The 20667-nt window shown below is 46.0% G+C and overlaps 1 protein-coding gene across 2 annotated transcripts in view; it reads left to right on the top strand.

Annotated features, from left to right (window-relative positions):
* nrp2b (neuropilin 2b) overlaps nt 1-12918 on the top strand; it is an 86522-nt gene extending 73604 nt beyond the window's left edge. For both annotated transcript variants that reach the window (XM_066686116.1, XM_066686115.1), the window contains exons 15-17: nt 2450-2482; nt 10171-10233; nt 11004-12918. In XM_066686116.1, the coding sequence (XP_066542213.1) occupies nt 2450-2482; nt 10171-10233; nt 11004-11308 (401 nt within the window). In that variant the 3' untranslated portion in view covers nt 11309-12918. The remainder of the gene's footprint in view (nt 1-2449; nt 2483-10170; nt 10234-11003) is intronic.
* Nucleotides 12919-20667: the final 7749 nt, after the last annotated feature.

Raw genomic sequence — 20667 nt, 5'->3', positions numbered from 1 at the left:
CCACACTTGCCCCGTGGGCTCAGATCCTAATCTATGTTTCATCAGATTTTTCCCTTCCCCTCTCTTATTTGTAAACAGAGCCTTCCAGAGCTGAGGCAGGGAATTACTAGACAGCCGACGTGTCGGTCACAGAACCTGCCGAATTTCTGTAGACGCTCACACAATGTCCCAGGATGTCCCAGAGGAGCGTGTGTGTTTGCGGCATTGTAACTGCTCGCTCACGTTTCTGCTAAGCAGTACATGTTTGTAGTAGGAATGCCTATTAAAGAGGAAAAACACAAGCTTCCCTCTGAAGACCTTTCAATCACGCGCAAGATGTGCACAAAGAAGGGCCAGCCTGCCAAAAAGCTGTTTTTTCGCTGTGCTGCACTGAACCATGGTATTAGAGCAGCAGTTTCACACACATACACATTGCCACTTGCACATTTCCTTTCCTAAACCCAGCATTGGGAGCACGCTTATCAATTAATGTTGTTCAGCATGCACACCCCAGCCCTTGCACCCTTGCCAGGCTGGTCTCCCTGCAGCGTGCCTTTTAATTGTGACTACATTCCGACCATTCTACACAGCTCTTCGGATTTCTGAGCATGTGCAGAGCACTCCTCAATCACTGTTGTGCATCAGAACCCTCCACTCCTTGCCAAATTACACAGAGGCCAATTACAGTCCCTTATTTCTCTCTCTTTCTCATGCTATCCCTATCTTTCTCAAACACAAACCCCATTCCATCAGCAGCTTTGCCTTCTTTCCTACTCTAATGTGTTTGTGTAGGTCTTTATACTGTAGTCAGCTAGCATCTGTTTTTAAGTATGCATTATTTTCAAAAGCAAGGACTGCCAAAGATCACTGCGTATTTTTAATCAATATCGGTCTGCATAATCAGTGCCCATTAACAATGTACTGGTGGCACAAGTAATTTGAATGACATAATGCTATGTACATACTAGGGTTGGGCGGTATAACGGTAATACAGTATACCACAGTGTTTTAAAATGTGGACGGTATCTTAAAATGAGGGCGGTATTTATGACGTGTGTGTTGTGTGTCAAATTTCGGTTCTGTGTCTTTAAAAATCGGCTAAAATGTTCATGTGCATTTAAGAGAGCCACAGGGAGGGGGCGCTGTGGGAGCTCAATGACTGCTGGTGTCATGGTCTGAAAATGGGTGGAGAATAGAACAAGCCCAGTAGCCCAGCGCAGTTATAAGTTTAGCGCCGAGTTTGGGTTAATTATGGTGACCAGACGTCCTCTTTTTTAGACTTAAAAAAATGTCCGGCCGGAATTTCACAAACGTCCGGGATTTTGTTTTTCTAGAGCTTACATAGAACTTCGAGAAGTTTCGTTCACAAACTAGTCCCGCCCTCCCCTACTCTGATTGGTTCGCTTGAGCGAGAAGGGGGCGTGGTGAAGTAGCCTAAAATCTTCTGATTGGACGGTCTGACTGTAGAGCTACCGTTATTGGTCGATGACTTTCTCTGTAAACATTTAATTGGTCAGTCTGCACGTCAGTAGTCCTTGTTTACGTCAGGCAAAGCTCATGTACCTACCCTCATCTCGAGCAGCTATGCCAAAACGTAAATGTAAGTTCTCGGGTGAATTAAAAAAGAAACTCCCATGTTTTGTGTAGCAAATAAAGACGTAAAGGACCTAAAAGCACACATAGGTTCAGCTAAGAATACAACAAGGAGCGAGACGTGTCCTCTTTTTCACCATCTCAGATCTGGTCATCCTGGGTTAAAAGAGAAAGGAATTAAGATGTAAACAGATATAATTCTCAGAAAGTCCTTCACTCGACTTTGAGCTCACAGGCATATGGCTTTATCCTCTAAATATGTGTGTTTTTAGCCTCAGTTCGCTGAAAAAACTGCTGTGGCGGCCTGTTAGCGCCAGCTGTGCTTCTAAACGGTGTAGAACCGTCTTATTTTGCTTATTTTCAAAATTTTCTGTTCCTTCAGCACCAGTCGCTGAAATTTGCTGTCTCACAGAAACGGGTTTTTATCGTCAACGTGTGTCGGTGTGCACTGTCGGGCTGCGTTTAGCTAAATTCACTCGACTTGTGCTCACAGATATAAGGCTCAGCGCAGCCTGATAGAGCACTTTCTCCCCACGGTAATACCGTACACCGCGATAATATTTTGAGGCGGTATTAGTGTGAAAAATGTGGATACCGCCCATCCCTAGTACGTATTTAACTGCATTCCATTGGTAAAATATAGCTCTGTGTGAATATGGCCATCCCATAGGTTAAGCCTCATTTTTGCCCATGTTTTGAACTATAATAGTAATATTTTATTATAAGCCTAATCACAATAAAATGTAAAATGGTGTTTATATTGTCTGTACAGCTGAGAGTGACTCTAATTCATTTATGTATGTATAATAACAATTAACTTTACACCGTATATAGTTGAATGTCCACTCTCTCATCCCTGTTTCTTCTCTAATTTCAGAACCTCTCCCTGCCTCCCCGCCAGAGATGACTGGTAAGTCTTGTCATATTCTCGTGCAAATGTCTGTCATATTTCTGTGCAGATGTCCATGCTTCCTGCTTGTTGCCCAGCACAGCTTTCAGCAGCAGATTGGCTCAGAGGTGACCCTGTGTTGGTCCAGCTTTGCACTTCTCTGTGTAATGGAGCCAGTGCTTATTAGCCCCACATGTACACACTTACATCTGACTAGACGTGTGGGAGATATGTGCTGAGTGAGTTTCAGTACCATCTCAGCATCTTTCCCTTCATCACCATCGTCATTACCATCTCCATCTTGAGCATGGGCTGTATCCCGGCATGCAGCAGGAGCTCCATGTTGAATATCTGGTGGTGTTTGTTGGTGTGTGGTGTTGGTAGCTGATGTTGATGTCCATGCTTTCTGTCGTTGGGTTGTGTGGTGATCATGTGTGAGGACTGTGGCATACACCAAGACACAACCAACTTTCTCATTGCCTGGGAGAAGTTTGGGGACACAAGATTTAACTTTAATTCACATTTGTTTTAAGGATAAATAAACAATACATGAAAAAATAGTAATAGTTTGGGTTTATATTGCGACACTAAGCTACATGTTCATTAAAATACCCTCTAGTGTGAGGAGTAGGCTTAATCTAAGTCCCTAAGGTGGTTTAAACACCTCAAAGGTTGTCACTAAAATTGTCAAGTACTGTAACAGAAACATGAGGTTTTCCTCAAACTGATCATCAACGAGGAAAAAGCCATTTGTATTAACCCCTGTTTGAACGGGTAGGCGTCCCCAAACTTTTGAGAGAGGCATAATGTGCCATCCACCGAACTTTGGGCCAGCAGTGCACTGTCCATCTGCGCTGTTCTGGCTGTGAGCTGGCAGCTGTGTGCATTGAGTGTACAGGAGTTAGGATGGGGCTGGAACAGTGGGTTCAGTGAGCACCGCCGTAATCCTCTTTAATGTACACGATGGCAGGCTCCATAATGACTTACTCCTCTAGTGTCATCACTCACGGGCTCTTCCTCGCTCTGTGTGTTTTTCCACCTCCTCTCTCTCTCTCACTTTCACTGGCTCTCCTTCACTCTGCGTCGTTCTCACTCCTTCCACCCATCTTCCCTTTTCTCCCTCTCTCTCTCGTTCTGTCTCCTTCACTCTCGGACCATATATGGAATCATCTCCACTTGAAAGAAATGTGCAACTGGCTCACGTTCTAAGCGGGATTCCTTTTAGTTTCGCTGGCTGCCCGTATCCTCTGTCAGCTTCAGGATGAGCCTGACACTCAGACAACCCAAATTACACGCATGTTTTATTTCCCAGTTCAGAGACGGGAGATCAGATTAGAGTGAGGTGGTGGTGGGCCATCAGTAGCAGAGCTTTACTAGATTGTGTGTGTGCGCGTGAGTGTGTGAGTGTGTAAGATGGGTGAGTTGTTTCCTTGCAATGCTGGATGGGGTTCATGGAGGAGTTTGGCTTGAGGCAGACGAAGCTGGCACAGATCCATGCATGCAAGAAAACAGAAGTTTCGGCCCTGAATAAAACAGCCTGCATTTACACACACACTCACACTCTTAAGCATACACACAAGTGAAACAGAAAAAACTTAGCGTATGCATGTGCACGCTTATTCGAATGCAAGAAGTTGAGTCTCAGACTAAACTGCAGTGGCAAAAAATGTTTAATAATCCTCCGTAGTCTGGTTTAATCCGGCCCTGTCTCTTTTTTATATAAAAATGATTTTAATATCAAAAGTAATTGGAACCACCATCATATTGACTGTGAAATGAATCGGCAGATTAAAGCCCATTTTACACCAGATGCTGTAACTATAAAAAAGAATGAACCAACATGCTACTGTTAGTCAGTGTAGCCTTTCACATTGGCCATGTGCGGCAACATATGCGTGAAGCACAGAAATACACAGTCAAGAAGCAGTCAGTGACTCAGTATTCTTGCTATAAATTTTAAATCTATGCTAGAAATCACAACAATGTATTCTTTATCACACTTTATCAACCACAATTTCCCTTCGAAATGGCTCTATGTCCCTTTCAGAGAAGCAGATCCTTTACAAATTACACTTCAGTAAAAAGATTACACTCTGATCTAGTCCTGTGACACTTCTAACGAGAGTCCCCTCCATAAACATCACCAGAAACACGTGAAATGTCAGCGGCCTTACCCGAACATGTGTGTGCAGGACTAGCGCGAGGCAACATGCATGTGCATCTGCCTGTCTGTGTGCAGCAACTGTCTGTTTCGTTTTCTGTGCAGCAGCCAATCAGAGCCAAGAAAATCAGGAGAAATCACGAAAAAAAAAAAAGCAATCATGCAAATCTGAAAGCTTGGCTTTATGAGCTCTGCAGTCTGCATGCTTCTCTACCCCAAGCCAACTCTTCTGTGTCTCTCCACCAGGGGGAGCCCTACCTGGCAGGAGTAACCCCACTGCGGACACTACGGTGTCCCTGCAGCCCATGCCCACCTACTGGTATTACGTTATAGCCGGAGGGGGGGCGCTCTTGCTGCTGGCCTCCGTGGCGCTGGTCATGGCGCTGTGCTGCCATCGCTATCACCTGGCCGCCAAGAAGAGCCAGCACTCTGTGTCCTACCAGAGCACGCACTACCCAGGCAGCGGCACGGCAGGCTCTGGGGTGGAGCCCATGCTGACCATTAGACTAGAAAAACACGAGCCGTGCTCCCAGTGCTGAGGAGAGAGAGAGAGAGATGGAGACCGTGGAGGGGTCACTAAAGGCTCTGTTGCTCTCTCTTTCTCTCTCTGTCCATTCTTCTGTTGCATCGTAACTATGGACAGGCTCAGAGGCCCAGCGGGTGTCCTTCAGGAGGGATTGTTTCTTTTTTTTTTTTTTTTTTTTGGAGGATCACTTTGAGGATTTGGAGAGTGCTGCGGGCCAACAGAGACTTTTTTTTTTTTTTGGAAGTGTTTTGTTGCTAATGGAATAGAGGGGACGCTCAGACACCAGAGCCGTGGATACGCTGCCCCCTTGAACCCCTACTTTGCACTGAGTTTGCAGTTCCGGCTTTTGCTGTTTTCGACAAGCGTCCAGCCTCAATCCTGAGTGACAGGAAGCCACCTCCATGTCTCCGTGAGTGAGCGTGTGCACAGGATGGGAACCTGACTTTTGCAGGGTTCTAATCTCCTGCTTGTGACCAATCCTATTGCCCAATGGAGAAGGGCCGCCATTTCTGCCAATGCAAGAGGAGAGGCTGCGAATGCAGAGAAAACAGACGACGTATTAAGGAAGGATACTGCTGTGTCACGCGGCTGCATTTGCATGTGGACTGCATAATACACACACACACACACACATCTCTGACTAGCTCAGTTTTGTAGAGAGTTGCTTTTTGAAACACAGAGGGAGTAAGTGTTAAAATGAAGGAGTGAAGGAGGTGCATTCAGGCAATGGCAGGCAGCAGTGTCACAAATCCTTTGGGTTTTTTTTTTTGGTTTTGTTTTGTGGAAGGAATCTGTGTCTTTGTGTGCCTTGTTGGGTTATGTGTGTGAGTATGTGTGCCTGGGTGTGTGTTGGTGTTTGTGTAAGGATGGGAGACCCCAGAATTACCGCACTGACAGTGTTCCCTTTCTCTTTTCCACTGAGAATGTCCCCTTTGTGAAGGCTTTGTCTAAGACCTTGTTTACAGCTGATCATTGAATGCGAGTCGTGTTTGGATCAATGTCATTGATATTCACCTCAAAAAACACTAACTTTATCTTTGTGTTATTCATTTCAAGACGATCTTTTACAATATTTAATATTCAGATTTCACGACCTCAACCTGGGGGGGAAATTACCCACAACTCACAGTTCCAACTTGGGAAGCTCTATAATAAATCTGGGTCCTGACACCGAAGCTATATGAACTGACCAGGTGTAAACAGGGTCTAGGAAGATGTTTCCAGAACATCTCTGAAGCTCTACACGTCTCAGAGGAGGTTATATTTTCGATTCTTCTATATGCAAAAGTCATTTGACCCTGCCTTATCCAGTCTCCACCTCTGAGAAGCCCTCGACCTTTCACATCATTAGCCTTAAACGTAGGAGCGGAACCGGGCTGTTCAATGCCAGTCGCTATAGAGCCTCACGTTTCTCAGTAATGAACTTTACTAAATGTACTTTACTCTTTATATGCTACCTTATTTCTGTAATATTTTTTATATCCAACTTTATTTGTCATGGTCGCCAAACTGAAAGGCTGAATGATATGATGCACTGAGTGTTAGGCTTATTTTGGAAGCCAGTGATGGTGATTCTTTGTTGTTTATTTGAATGATTTAACTGTTATTGGCTGTGTGTGTGTGTGTGGTTTTTTAAACTCATGGTTTTTTAAGAGGGAAGAGAGTGGGACTTGAGCAGAGAGTGTGCAGTAATATTTCACAGTGGTGGGGCTTCAGTTTGTTTGATAGCACTGCAGAGTGTGAGGAAATGTACTGCCTCTGTATGTGTCAAAACTGCACAGCTCTGCAGTCCAACTCCCTCTCCCTGTTCCCTGTGTTGAAGTTGATGTATTCTCCTTACGATTTCATGCAAATCTGTATCTTTAAAATGCAGATTTAGTTTTGTATTTTTTTTGTGTGTGTACATATGCACTTGATGTTTGAAGATGTGTATCATAATAAGTGTTTATTCGGAAGCATCTGAGAGCTTTACACTATGTTTGACATGGTTCACAAGTCTCACTCCTGTACTGACTGCATTTAGTTTAGAGTTTCCTCATTATACCGGCGTAGTCCCACAAACCGTACTATGTTCACGTCAAGCAAAATGCTTGAAGATCCCGTTTAACACTCAACTAAATGATCGTCCTCCGAGAATGTACCGATCTCACGTTTCTGAATACTATATAGAACAAATACACAATGTGGCCAAAATACACAGCCCAGAGGGAGGTTCACAGAAGACCTCTCCATAAACACATTGTTCCTCTTCAGCTATAAAGAAGTTTGAGGGGCCCCATCCATCATTAAAAGAGAAGGAGCAGCCGCTTCAGGTTTTGGCAGCATCCAAGGTGTTCGGGGATTAAAGGAGAAAGCAAATCCCACTATCTTGTTATGTTCTCCATCTGGCAATAGGTGAAAATAATCCTCCATCATGGAGACGCTGGCCATTTTCGCCCCATTAATCTGCTCTTCACAAAAGAATGTGTGGAGAGATGGAAGGGGAGATCAAAGCGAGAGGCCGCTCTAAAGATAGGCCCGCTCCAGTTCGGTCCTGGACTCTGAAGGGGTTTGTTTAAGAACACAAAAGCACATGAAAGCCCCTTGCAGGCAGCCAGAGAAAGCACCTGACCTGCCGGACCTGTGACCGAGCTGAAGACCAGTGTTCTCTCGCTCTGTTGTCTCTATTTCCTTTCTCTTCTCTAATCCCTGCATACAGTGCATCCTTCTATACTGAATTAAAGCCACAGTAATGAAGCCAGGCTGCCTGTCACACACTGCAGGCTGTCATTAGTGCTATTGTTTCAGATGTTTAGGTGGGTTTAAAGCTGAAATTAGATTGACACTTTTCGGTGAGAGCAGCGCTAACGCTGGCCAACAGCCTCCGCCACTTTGGTCTGTTGAAATGCATGTTCCAATTGTCTTCTGATCTCCACATCCTTCTTTTATCAGACAGTGTTTATTGCACTGAATATTAATATGTAACCATAATGTCACCTTCAAAATATGTTGATAGAATAAGCCTTGTATCCCCAAAATGGTAACATTTCAGTAGAAAACAAAGGTACAGTGGAAGCTCTACTAACGAACTTTCCAAGAGGCATTTGAATATTTTTCGCCTCCACCAACGAACCACGACTCTAGAAACGAACCCGAGCCTCCTCCGAGCCGGCGGTTGGAAATGGCCACTGACCCCAATAGGCGAGTCTCCCAGCGCCCAGACTTGAGTGAGCTTTTAAGATTAGCAAATTGTAGCTTTAGCAATTTAGCATTAGCGTAAATAGCAGACATCGAAATTCATGCTAAGTTAAGCCGTATCTACGCTTCGTCTCCCCACATTCACCCGCCTACTCTCCGTTATTCCCCCCACCCCCCACCTCCCGTCATACAGCCAGTGCCTGTGTTACTCCTCCAGCCAGTCGTCACGTCTTCGAGGTAGCGATGTGTAACCACTTACAACTTTATTTTTTCAAAACTTTTTTATTACTGTTTCCACTGTATTTTTTTTTTATTTTTAGTAACGCTACATGTATTTTTTTACTAATTTGAGAGTGTTGTAAACATATATCAGTGCAAAAAGGGTGACTTTCGGGGTGGGGGCTGGAACCCATTAATTGCTTTTCCATTATTTTAAATGGGGAAAATTGACTCGAGAAACGAACTTTTCCACTTACGAACCGGGTCACGGAACGGATCAAGTTCGTAGGTAGAGGTTCCACTGTATATGCTTTCAATGCAAAGTAAAATAGTTTTTTCTGCCATTTCTCATTTCCAATTGGACCTTTCGTTATGAAATTTACCCACGTTGCAGCTGGCCGTTCTGAATTATGAAAAAAAAAAGGTTTTGTTATGAAAAGGAATTTTAGACAGACCCTCCCATCTCCCTTCATTTAAAGCATTAGATTTTCCTGCAGGACTTTCATCTATAACTTGTGTTTTATTTATGAAGTCCTCGAGGAGCTATTTATTTTTTCGCAATATATTTTTTTGAACGTTTGCTAAAATCATCATGATGTGCTTTTTAATCAGCTGCCGCTGCCTCCTGTGAGACTTTCTTGAAGCTCTTAATATTTCTAATTACATAATGGGCCCGGTTGCGTTCTATAAAGCCTGCCGTAAGCATTCTTTTATTTCCTTTTTGCTGTCCCTCAAACTATTTTAATGAGAAAAAGCACTTAGGAAGGCCCTTCGGCCAACACAGTGGCCTCACGGTGCCAGTAGTCTCTGGCAGCACCAGCACACAAGGAAAAAGAAGTCCTCTCTCTGCAGGAAGAACCGGGGGCAAGGAGACGGAGGTCTGAAGTGTTGTTTTGGAAGAATAAGTTGTGATTTTTACAAATCTGTTGTTTTCTGATTATTTGTGATGTCATTTGAACCACTCCTTGGACCCTAACTGTCATGTGCTGGTAGATAATAGGAAAGCTGTGTTTTGGTTCATTCATGTTTACTGTACATCAGTTGGTGATGTGTATTTTATTTTCTGCTGCGAGGCCACGGTTCTGGTGAAGGCTCAAAGTTTGTGACAGTGTGCGCCCCCTGTGTCCTCTCTTCGTGTACATTGGGCCTTGACTCTGATCGTCTGTTATGTGCCATTTCTCATACTGCACTTCAGCCTGTTTCAAAAGACTTGAGGAATATTTTAGCTTTGAATTTCATGGTCTTGGAAAATGTTGTGCGGAATGTAATAATAAAGTGATATTTTTCTACAAACAGAGTTTTGGAGTGTTTTGCCATGGCCCCCGTTCGGTGCGTTTGTTTAGCTGATTGCGGATGACCTCGCATGCCCCTTTATTTTTTATGTTGATGGAGTTTACTTCTCTACCTCTGCATTTTACAATTTACCGCACATGTGTCAGGGCTCCAGCGAGCGGCAAATAAACAGTGGGTTACTGGGGCCGCTTATTCTGCGTTGCCTCATACTTTCATGCCATTAGTGCTTGTGTCATTGCAGGCGGCACTGACTCATTTGGCAAAAACATCAGAGTGTGTGTGTTTTAAGTTGAACTCCACTAAATATTTCACTGCTTGTGTGTTTCTATTTAGACAGAAGACCTGTTGAATTTGGAAACATTCCCCTGTTCCATGACCGAGATCGATCGAATCAAGGTAATGCTCCCGTTCCAATCAAACGATTATTTGATTCATTGGTTCTTTCATTTATTAATTTATAGTTTAGTCGAATATTAGACCAATAAACCATAACCCTATAATTGCCTCTTTGTTTCTACACTCACTGTCCATTCTTTCCACTCCACTGACCACACAGGAGCACTTTGTAGTTCTGTAATTACAGATTGCACTTACTACAACTACTACAATTTTCAGACTGTAGTAAACAAAGTATGCTTTGCATGCCTTGTTCATCCACCTTGAGGATGTGAAGTCAGAGCCTCTATACACCGGTCGTCCTCTAGTCCTTCATCAATGGACACAGGATGATGCTGACTAGATATGCCCCTGGACACTGAGGGCTTTTAAAACTCCAGCATCCCTGCTGTGTCTGATCCAAACACACTCACCCAGCTGCAGCACTGAGAATGATCCTCCACCCAAACCATACCCGCTCTGTGGTGGTATACAGGGACTACATTCTGTAGAACCAGTCGGTGTAGCTGAGATAATGGACAATAACCTGCAGGCTCATCCCTTCACCTGCAGGTCTATAACACACTACTGTATCTCACCTATTAATCAGAGAAGACTGTATATCATCAGTCATTATTGTGGGCCTAAACTGTGATGAGGTGATGAATTGGAGCTGTGCACGATTACAACATCCTCGTATCCCTTTTTATTCAGTACACAGTGGACGTTTGTGGGATTGTCGTTGTTATAACGCTTGAACATGGTTTCTCTTTCTCCCGTGCTGTCCTCAGGTTTTCCGTTCTCTGCCTGGACGACGCCTGGGCCCTCGCGGGGTCCTCCAGTAACAAGGATTTCTGAAAAGGACAACGCTTGGCTGCTAACACTGGACCCGATCCTGGTCACCATCATCGTCATGAGTTCTCTCGGCGTCCTGTTGGGGGCAGTATGCGCTGGTCTGCTACTCTACTGCACCTGCTCCTACAATGGCCTGTCCTCCCGTAGCTCCACCACCCTGGAGAACTACAACTTCGAGCTGTACGATGGCATCAAGCACAAAGTGAAAATCAACCAGCAGCGCTGCTGCTCAGAGGCCTGAGCTGCCCAGGGACCCACTGGGACTGTTTCCCCTCTCCACTGGCTCTCTGGCTTCTCTCTGTCCAGTTCTGGAATGGGAGCCCTCTTCAGTCAAAGACTGAACCAACCTCAGTTTCCTGCCATGGCCAACATGCCACTGTCTCTCCGCAGGTCTCTCTGCTCAGCTGGAGGTGCTCCCAGTGGACTGCTCAGTGGGTGGGAAGATATCGACACATATCAATCGAATGCCTATCCCAAAAAAAAAAAGATAAATTAAGTAAATAAATAAAAGAAGTGTATATGAATATAGATTTGTAAAGATAAAAAAGATCTAAGAGTGCTAAATGGGAGTTTAGAAAGGTTTGGCACTAGGACCTTGTAGACGGATCGTTGCTTGTGAAACCTTGGCCTCCATTTTGTGAAAGGTGTGGCCTAGAAGAGAGTGGGCTTATTTAGTTTTAGACCTGTGTCTTTATGCACATCTGCTTGAGTTATAGTAGCCATCCTCTGCCACCTTTTTTGAGCTGTGTCAGACCTTCTCATGCCAGTCTTACGCTTACGTTCTGTCTGTTTAAAACATCGTTTTTGTTGTGAACTGTTGGCAGTTGTTAACAGAAGAGGGTAGATGAAGAAAACGAAACCATTGTATTATGTTCAGGCAGGAATCCTTTAGGCAAGGGGCGTTAGATTTAAGTATTAGGATTGTCTAGGGTGTCTTTTGCTTTTGACTGTTTAATCTACACACATAGTGCAACACTGTGTGAGCCATTTGCAACTTGTTTTTTTTTTTATTGCAACCTATGGATTGCGAAGAATTTGGAGCCAATGGGTTCAAGAGTGTTGGAGGCAGAGGAGAAAGAGGAGGCTCTTCCACCTGCAGACAGATCTTCACCTGGTTCAGACTACTATACCCCAAACCTTAAAGTACAAGGACTCTTGACTGATGAAGCTGGGGGAAATCCCTGAGCCTCATCCACGGACCCACAATCGAGCCTTAAGCGAACAGTCTTTGGAGGAGAGCCATTGAGAAAACACCAGTTCTCGGGTTTAAAACCTCTGGGGCCTTGGTGGAATCGGGCCTTACGCTTTCTTTCATTTCACGCTTTCTGTTTACTACATGTTATATTATGGGCTGTTGACAAAAAAAGAGCAGGTTTGCCCTCGACCTGGGGAACGGGTGGAAATTTCACAGCGTGTTTGTCTCAAAGTGAAGAGAGAGAGAGAGAGAGAGAGTGAATGCGAGGCACCGCCTGGGGTCGCGTGAGCTTGTGGGAAGGGGACGGACTGATTAGGAAGGCCCTGAAAACAGCAACAGATAAGCACTATTCGGCTGTCGGGGGAGAGAATGAAAGGGGGCGAGAATGAGAGAGAGAGATGGTGTGTCCAGCTCTGTTGACACTGGACTCTGTTGACTCTTTTCCAAGTGCCTTGGAGCTCTGACCTGTTTTAGCTTTGCTGCAGGGCTGTGAAAGTATTACCTCTACTGTCTGGGACAGGGGGCCAACACCAAAACCACATGGACATCCCGGCACTGGTCAGACCATTCAGAATTTGCTGTTTGTAGACTTTGTACAGACAAATGTTCTTTTTATTGTTATTATTATTAATATTATTATTATTTAATAAAGTATGAACAACTTACGTTAGCATTGTCATTTGTCTTGAGTACTGTTTGTTGCCAGAACATCATCACTGCACACACTCCCCGTCTTTTAGACTCTTTCCCTCGTTCCCATATTACTCATCAGCCCAGGCGCTTTTATTTAGGGGCGGGTCGTCATGTGATTAAAGCTTTGGACCGACCTCCAGCCTGACCCTCATAGCTTTTCCACACACACACCTCCTCTCCTCTCAGAACCTGCACACCGCCAGCAAAGCTAACCTCTTTCACCTTCTCCTCCCTCTCATCCTCTTCCTCCCTGCCATTGAGAAACAGCAGAATGTAAAATATGCCTCAGCGCTTCTCTGATCTCAGAGGGAAAAACCAAAAACATTGGTATAAGGGCTTTAGCTTTTATCTAGTAAGCTTTCATCATGTTCTCTAAAATCAGTATCAAACTGCACCCTCCAGAGGCCGTGCTGGAGGTGGAGGAGCGGGGGACACGAGAGCCGGCCCTCAGAGACACACACTGTCAGTTTTACGACAGTCTGAGGAAGAGCAGCCATGCAAAGCAGTTCACACACAGCCTGATAATAGACAAGTAAAGGACATCCACACAGAGAGAGAGAGAGCACAAAGATCTGCAGAGAACTCAGAGCTTTAGTAACAGTGACCCTTCATTTTCCTCACGTTCTTTTATCATAATGAAGGTCAGATCTGTTATTCTGGAAGATACAACTCAATAATGAACAAGAGAGAGAGAGGGTGGGGCGCTTTTCTTAAAGAGACATATTTAGAAGTTAAAACATCTGCAGTGTCTGCTCTTCACCATTCTCTTGAGGTAAGTATTTTCCCCTCAGCGTTTCTCTTGTGATGAAGCCCAGATCCCAACTGATAACGGGAATGTGTTTTTGGCTGTTTGTTGCCGTCCTGTCTAATGATCCGTCAGCTTATTATTTTCCTCTGGATCCTGACAGCTTGCAAGCTAATAATGCAATAAAGCATAGGTCAGGTGACTATGAGGAATGCGGCACGCTGCAGATTCCTGACATTGCTCTTCATTAGCATCATGTCAGAATAATGAGAGACAATTCACAGCGGCAAGGATCATCCACATCAATGTGAGCATAACAGTGATTTGATACGAAGCTTATTTAAATATTATCTCTGGACAAGGAGGCAAGCCTAGTCCGGGTCTAAGTTCTAACAGTCCCTAGGGTTGTTGAAGATTGAGCTTAATCTGGGTCCTGTGTGTGGCTCATATTTAAGCAAAGTCCAGTAACAGTTTTTAAAAGCCATTCTGTTATATTTTAAATTCTTTATTATAAACTTACCCTAAGTTTAATTCACATTATTTAGTTATTCATATTGTCACTGGAACAAAGCTTTAGGACATCTCCAAAAATCCAACTTTACAGAAGAAAAAAATATATATTAAATGTTATTAGAAATTATATATTTTTCATCTGCGGGCGGCACGGTGGTGCAGCAGGTAGGTGTCGCAGTCACACAGCTCCAGGGGCCTGGAGGTTGTAGGTTCGATTCCCGTTCCGGGTGACTGTCTGTGAGGAGTGTGGTGTGTTCTCCCTGTGTCTGCGTGGGTTTCCTCCAGGTGACTGTCTGTGAGGAGTGTGGTGTGTTCTCCCTGTGTCTGCATGGGTTTCCTCCGGGTGACTGTCTGTGAGGAGTGTAGTGTGTTCTCTCTGTGTCTGTGTGGGTTTCCTCCGGGTGACTGTCTGTGAGGAGTGTGGTGTGTTTTCCCTGTGTCTGCGTGGGTTTCCTCCGGGTGACTGTCTGTGAGGAGTGTGGTGTGTTCTCCCTGTGTCTGCGTGGGTTTCCTCCGGGTGACTGTCTGTGAGGAGTGTGGTGTGTTCTCCCTGTGTCTGCGTGGGTTTCCTCCGGGTGACTGTCTGTGAGGTGTGTGGTGTGTTCTCTCTGTGTCTGCGTGGGTTTTCTCCAGGTGACTGTCTGTGAGGAGTGTGGTGTGTTCTCTCTGTGTCTGCGTGGGTTTCCTCCGGGTGACTGTCTGTAAGGAGTGTGGTGTGTTCTCTCTGTGTCTGTGTGGGTTTCCTCCGGGTGACTGTCTGTGAGGAGTGTGGTGTGTTCTCCCTGTGTCTGCGTGGGTTTCCTCCGGGTGACTGTCTGTGAGGAGTGTGGTGTGTTCTCCCTGTGTCTGCGTGGGTTTCCTCCGGGTGACTGTCTGTGAGGAGTGTGGTGTGTTCTCCCTGTGTCTGCGTGGGTTTCCTCCGGGTGACTGTCTGTGAGGTGTGTGGTGTGTTCTCTCTGTGTCTGCGTGGGTTTCCTCCGGGTGACTGTCTGTGAGGAGTGTGGTGTGTTCTCTCTGTGTCTGTGTGGGTTTCCTCCGGGTGACTGTCTGTGAGGAGTGTGGTGTGTTCTCTCTGTGTCTGCGTGGGTTTCCTCCGGGTGACTGTCTGTGAGGAGTGTGGTGTGTTCTCCCTGTGTCTGCGTGGGTTTCCTCCGGGTGACTGTCTGTGAGGAGTGTGGTGTGTTCTCCCTGTGTCTGCGTGGGTTTCCTCCGGGTGACTGTCTGTGAGGTGTGTGGTGTGTTCTCTCTGTGTCTGCGTGGGTTTTCTCCAGGTGACTGTCTGTGAGGAGTGTGGTGTGTTCTCTCTGTGTCTGCGTGGGTTTCCTCCGGGTGACTGTCTGTAAGGAGTGTGGTGTGTTCTCTCTGTGTCTGTGTGGGTTTCCTCCGGGTGACTGTCTGTGAGGAGTGTGGTGTGTTCTCCCTGTGTCTGCGTGGGTTTCCTCCGGGTGACTGTCTGTGAGGAGTGTGGTGTGTTCTCCCTGTGTCTGCGTGGGTTTCCTCCGGGTGACTGTCTGTGAGGAGTGTGGTGTGTTCTCCCTGTGTCTGCGTGGGTTTCCTCCGGGTGACTGTCTGTGAGGTGTGTGGTGTGTTCTCTCTGTGTCTGCGTGGGTTTCCTCCGGGTGACTGTCTGTGAGGAGTGTGGTGTGTTCTCTCTGTGTCTGTGTGGGTTTCCTCCGGGTGACTGTCTGTGAGGAGTGTGGTGTGTTCTCTCTGTGTCTGCGTGGGTTTCCTCCGGGTGACTGTCTGTGAGGAGTGTGGTGTGTTCTCCCTGTGTCTGTGTGGGTTTCCTCCGGGTGACTGTCTGTGAGGAGTGTGGTGTGTTCTCTCTGTGTCTGTGTGGGTTTCCTCCGGGTGACTGTCTGTGAGGAGTATGGTGTGTTCTCCCTGTGTCTGCGTGGGTTTCCTCCGGGTGACTGTCTGTGAGGAGTGTGGTGTTTTCTCCCTGTGTCTGCGTGGGTTTCCTCCGGGTGACTGACTGTGAGGAGTGTGGTGTGTTCTCCCTGTGTCTGCGTGGGTTTCCTCCGGGTGACTGTCTATGAGGAGAGTGGTGTGTTCTCTCTGTGTCTGCGTGGGTTTCTTCCGGGTGCTCTGGTTTCCTCCCACAGTCCAAAAACACACGTTGGAGGGCGACTCAAGACACACAGGTGTGTGTGTGTCTGTGTTGCCCTGTGAAGGACTGGCGCCCCCTCCAGGGTGTATTCCCGCCTTGCGCCCAATGATTCCAGGTAGGCTCTGGACCCACTGCGACCCTGAACTGGATAAGGGTTACAGATAATGAATGAATATTTTTCATCTCTTACCAAATATATTTGCATAAACATTTGCCTTCACAGAAGGACTGGTGCCTCTTCCAGGGTGTGTTCCTGCCTTACGCCAATGACTGGGCTACAGACAATAGGCCATAAATACAACAGCACGTACCCAGCTTTACTCGATACTACAGAGTTTCTGAGCTGCTCATTTTGTTTTGCTAAAGCTGTTGTTTGGGAAGGTACTTCACGTTAGTCATTCTGTGGTCAGGCTTCTTTTTCCATCTGTGTACAGTTTGAATGCTGTTTTTTGTAACATCAGGTAATGATTTCATTTTGGCGTTTTTCTAACACCGCTTACCATTTACACTAATGTTCTGTCTGTTTCAGGCCCTCGCCTCCTCTCTCAGTAGCAGCCAGTTACTCAAGAGACTGTAATCCTCAGTAAAGATCAAAGCTAACCACCCCCCCCCCTCTCTCTCTCTCTTTCTCTCTACCTACTTTCTATGAAGGGACCAGCTCTCTAGAAACACAGTTTAACATGGCTTTAAAAACACAACAATATGAATCAAATATAAACATATAGAAAGAGACTAGTCTGACCATAAGTTACACTGTGATCTGCCACAGTCACCAACTCCATCTAAATCTTCCCTGACTTCTGTCAGCCCACGCCCTCCTACACCAGTTAAATCTGTCACTGAAACCTCTTATGTGTACATCTGTGTACAGAGGAACTGGTGGATGAGTTAGTGTCCATAAACTACTGGCCACGTACACATAAGTGTTGATTTGGGTGTAGACTCAAACTCTTTTTGGAAGGAACTCAAACAGTGTCCCAGTGGCAGATGGCTGAATGAAGGACTGATCGGCCACTGATGAGGGACTGGAATTGTGTGTGTGTGTGTGTGTGTGTGTGTGTGGGTTGGTGTGATTGCACATGTTTGAAGACGTATTAAGCAGAGCGAGGGACTTTCCTCCGTGTCCTGACTCCAGTGTAGTGTCTGCGGTTGTTTACTGAGGGACTGGTCCGGTGCGGCCCGCCTCCTTCCAACACAAACGTTTGAATCCAGGGCAAATGATGCTGAGGCTTATTAGATTGCTTCAGTTTTGCTTTGAAAGCCATTGCGGATGGTATTGGTACATTGGCTATGTGGGTCAGCTGTAAAATAACACTTCTGCTCCACTCTCCAGCCAAAACAACACACCATCAGTGCACCACTCGCAAGCACTTCAAAGCCACGGGGCTCCTCCCCTATTAAAAGCCCTTGGTTATAAAGCATTGTAACATTTTGTAGAATAAAGGCCCCATTTCCATTGATGTCCTGTTTTATCGCCGTGTTCATAAACGTCTTTCAAAACAGCGTCTGATTCTCGTTGTCTGTGCGCTGCTCTCATTTGAGCTGAATGTGATGATGAAAAGCTATTTGCTTATGAGACATTTCAAAGAAATAAAACACACCTGTTTTTACATTCTCCTCCTTTATCTCATTCCAGGGACAATGCGTTCCAGAATATTTCTCTAGAGTGCGTTCAGGCCTTCACTGAGGAGGGAGGGGGCACCTCGAGTCTTCTTCCTCTCTGGCTGTGAAAGGTATGATCCAGTAAGAGAGTGATTATTTAGTTTTTTTAACTCAGTTCTTCTCCTAGTTTAAGTCACTCCCAAATCCCACCCACTAGCTAAGGCTCAGTCACACAGTGCTCCCAAGCTGAGAGGCTAGAACAAGCCTCCTCTGAAATACTTCGATCTGCCACCAACACAACGGAAACATTTTATAGCTCAACACAGTTGGAGGAGAACGCTTCACTGAGAGACTTCTCAGTCCTGTTATTGTAGCTAATGCATGCATTACTGTTAATAAACTGCAGTAGCAGAAGCTTTGTCTTTTCTGATTAATAATGGTAAGTTATTTATGTGTTTTGTCATAGTCGTCTCATAGTCATCTACTTTAACCAATAATCTGCCCTCTGCCTTGAGCCTGACACCCATTAAAGGAACACTATGTAATATTCATTCATTCACACACTCACACCTACGGACACTTTTGAGTCGCCAATCCACCTACCAACGTGTGTTTTTAGACTGTGGGAGGAAACCGGAGCACCCGGAGGAAACCCACGTGGACACAAGAAGAACACACCACACTCCTCACAGACAGTCACCCGGAGGAAACCCACGCAGACACAGGGAGAACACACCACACTCCTCACAGACAGTCACCCGGAGCAAACCCACGCAGACACAGGGAGAACACACCACACTCCTCACAGACAGTCAATTGGAGGAAACCCACGCAGTCACAGGGAGAACACACCACACTCCTCACAGACAGTCACCCGGAGGAAACCCACGCAGACACAGAGAGAACATACCACACTCCTCACAGACAGTCAATTGGAGGAAACCCACACAGTCACAGGGAGAACACACCACACTCCTCACAGACAGTCACCCGGAGGAAACCCACGCAGACACAGGGAGAACACACCACACTCCTCACAGACAGTCAATTGGAGGAAACCCACGCAGTCACAGGGAGAACACACCACACTCCTCACAGACAGTCACCCGGAGGAAACCCACGCAGTCACAGGGAGAACACACCACACTCCTCACAGACAGTCACCTGGAGGAAACCCACGCAGTCACAGGGAGAACACATCACACTCCTCACAGACAGTCACCCGGAGGAAACCCACGCAGACACAGGGAGAACACACCACACTCCTCACAGACAGTCACCCGGAGGAAACCCACGCAGACACAGGGAGAACACACCACACTCCTCACAGACAGCCACCCGGAGGAAACCCACGCAAACACAGAGAGAACACACCACACTCCTCACAGACAGTCACCCGGAGGAAACCCACACAGACACAGAGAGAACACACCACACTCCTCACAGACAGTCACCCGAAGTGAGACTCGGAACCCAAAACCTCCAGGGCCCTGGAGCTGTGTGACTGCGACACTACCTGCTGCGCCACCGTGCCACCCACTATGTAATATTTTTATCTTAAAATTACAGCTTCTAAATGATTGTGATGCTCCACTGATCTGTAATAAGGAGAATATTTGCTGTTCTGGGCTTAGCACTGCAGAAACGTCTCTTACACTAAGGAGAGAACCAGGAGAGGGATAAAAAAAAATGCCACCTAGTGTTCCTTTAACTGGTGTAGAACACCTTTTCTCCATTTAATTCATTACTTTCATCAGCCCAGTCGCATGGTTGTAGCTTGAATCAAATCAAGTTCCATGAAGACCATTCAAATGGATGACGTACCTGGTCATTTTAATCAGTGCTACAAGCGTGTACTAGTTAGGCACTAAGCAGATCTGGTCAGGAGCCAATTCTAATGCCTCCAGCAGCAGCTCTAGGCTACGAGAACCTTTCTTTTGACTATAAAGTCATGTGATTTTCCAGCAGGTGCCCTGGGCTTTTTCACAGAGCTCATGTACAATGACACAGGCTGTTTTGACAGGTATCTGCAGCAAGCCGTTATATAAAATATCTTCAGAGTACACTTTCAGTAAGTGGTGGGGACAAAATCAGCTATTCGGAAGGAAGTGGCGGATAAATGTTACATGTCCCCAGCGTCCCCTGCATAAGTGACACCTACGCCTAGCGGTGCAGTGAGTGTTTAAGGGAAAGCGAGGCTGACCTTAGCCATTAAAGGTGGGTGAACATTGCAGTTGACTTGGTTGGGTTTCCTGCTACTGAACCATACGTGTGCCATACCCTCAGCGACTCACCGAGTCAAAGCCTCTGTAACCAAGGCTGGGACCCCCCTGAGGATCATACTGTCTTCAGCAAACCGGCAAAGCATCTTCACCTTGTGCTATGACCATTACACTGACACCTAGTGGTCTGGATATATCAAAGGTTATGTGGAAAATTTGGTTTGAACTCTGCTGAGGGTTGGCAAGTGTGGGTGACCCGCTCTATGGAGCATAAACTGGATCATTAAAGGGCTACACATCAAAGGGATTCTTCTAAAATCATAGATCGCTCTCAGAAATATTTTGCAATACTTATTTAGTTTTAGTTGCCATTGCCCTATTTAAGCACATCTCTCGTTCCAACACAATTATCTTTCTCCTCCAAAGTAAACATAGCTCCCTCAGAAGCAGAGCACTGGCCTCCTCACTCTGCTTTTGTCTGAGAGCTGCTGCAGTGTAAATGGAGCTGAATAAACTGGAG

The sequence above is a fragment of the Hoplias malabaricus genome, chromosome 12 (genome assembly GCF_029633855.1).
Source record: "Hoplias malabaricus isolate fHopMal1 chromosome 12, fHopMal1.hap1, whole genome shotgun sequence".
In the NCBI taxonomy this organism is placed as follows: Eukaryota; Metazoa; Chordata; class Actinopteri; order Characiformes; family Erythrinidae; genus Hoplias; species Hoplias malabaricus.
The sequence above is the reverse complement of the archived record's forward strand: the minus strand, read 5'-3'. Positions and strand labels throughout refer to the sequence as shown.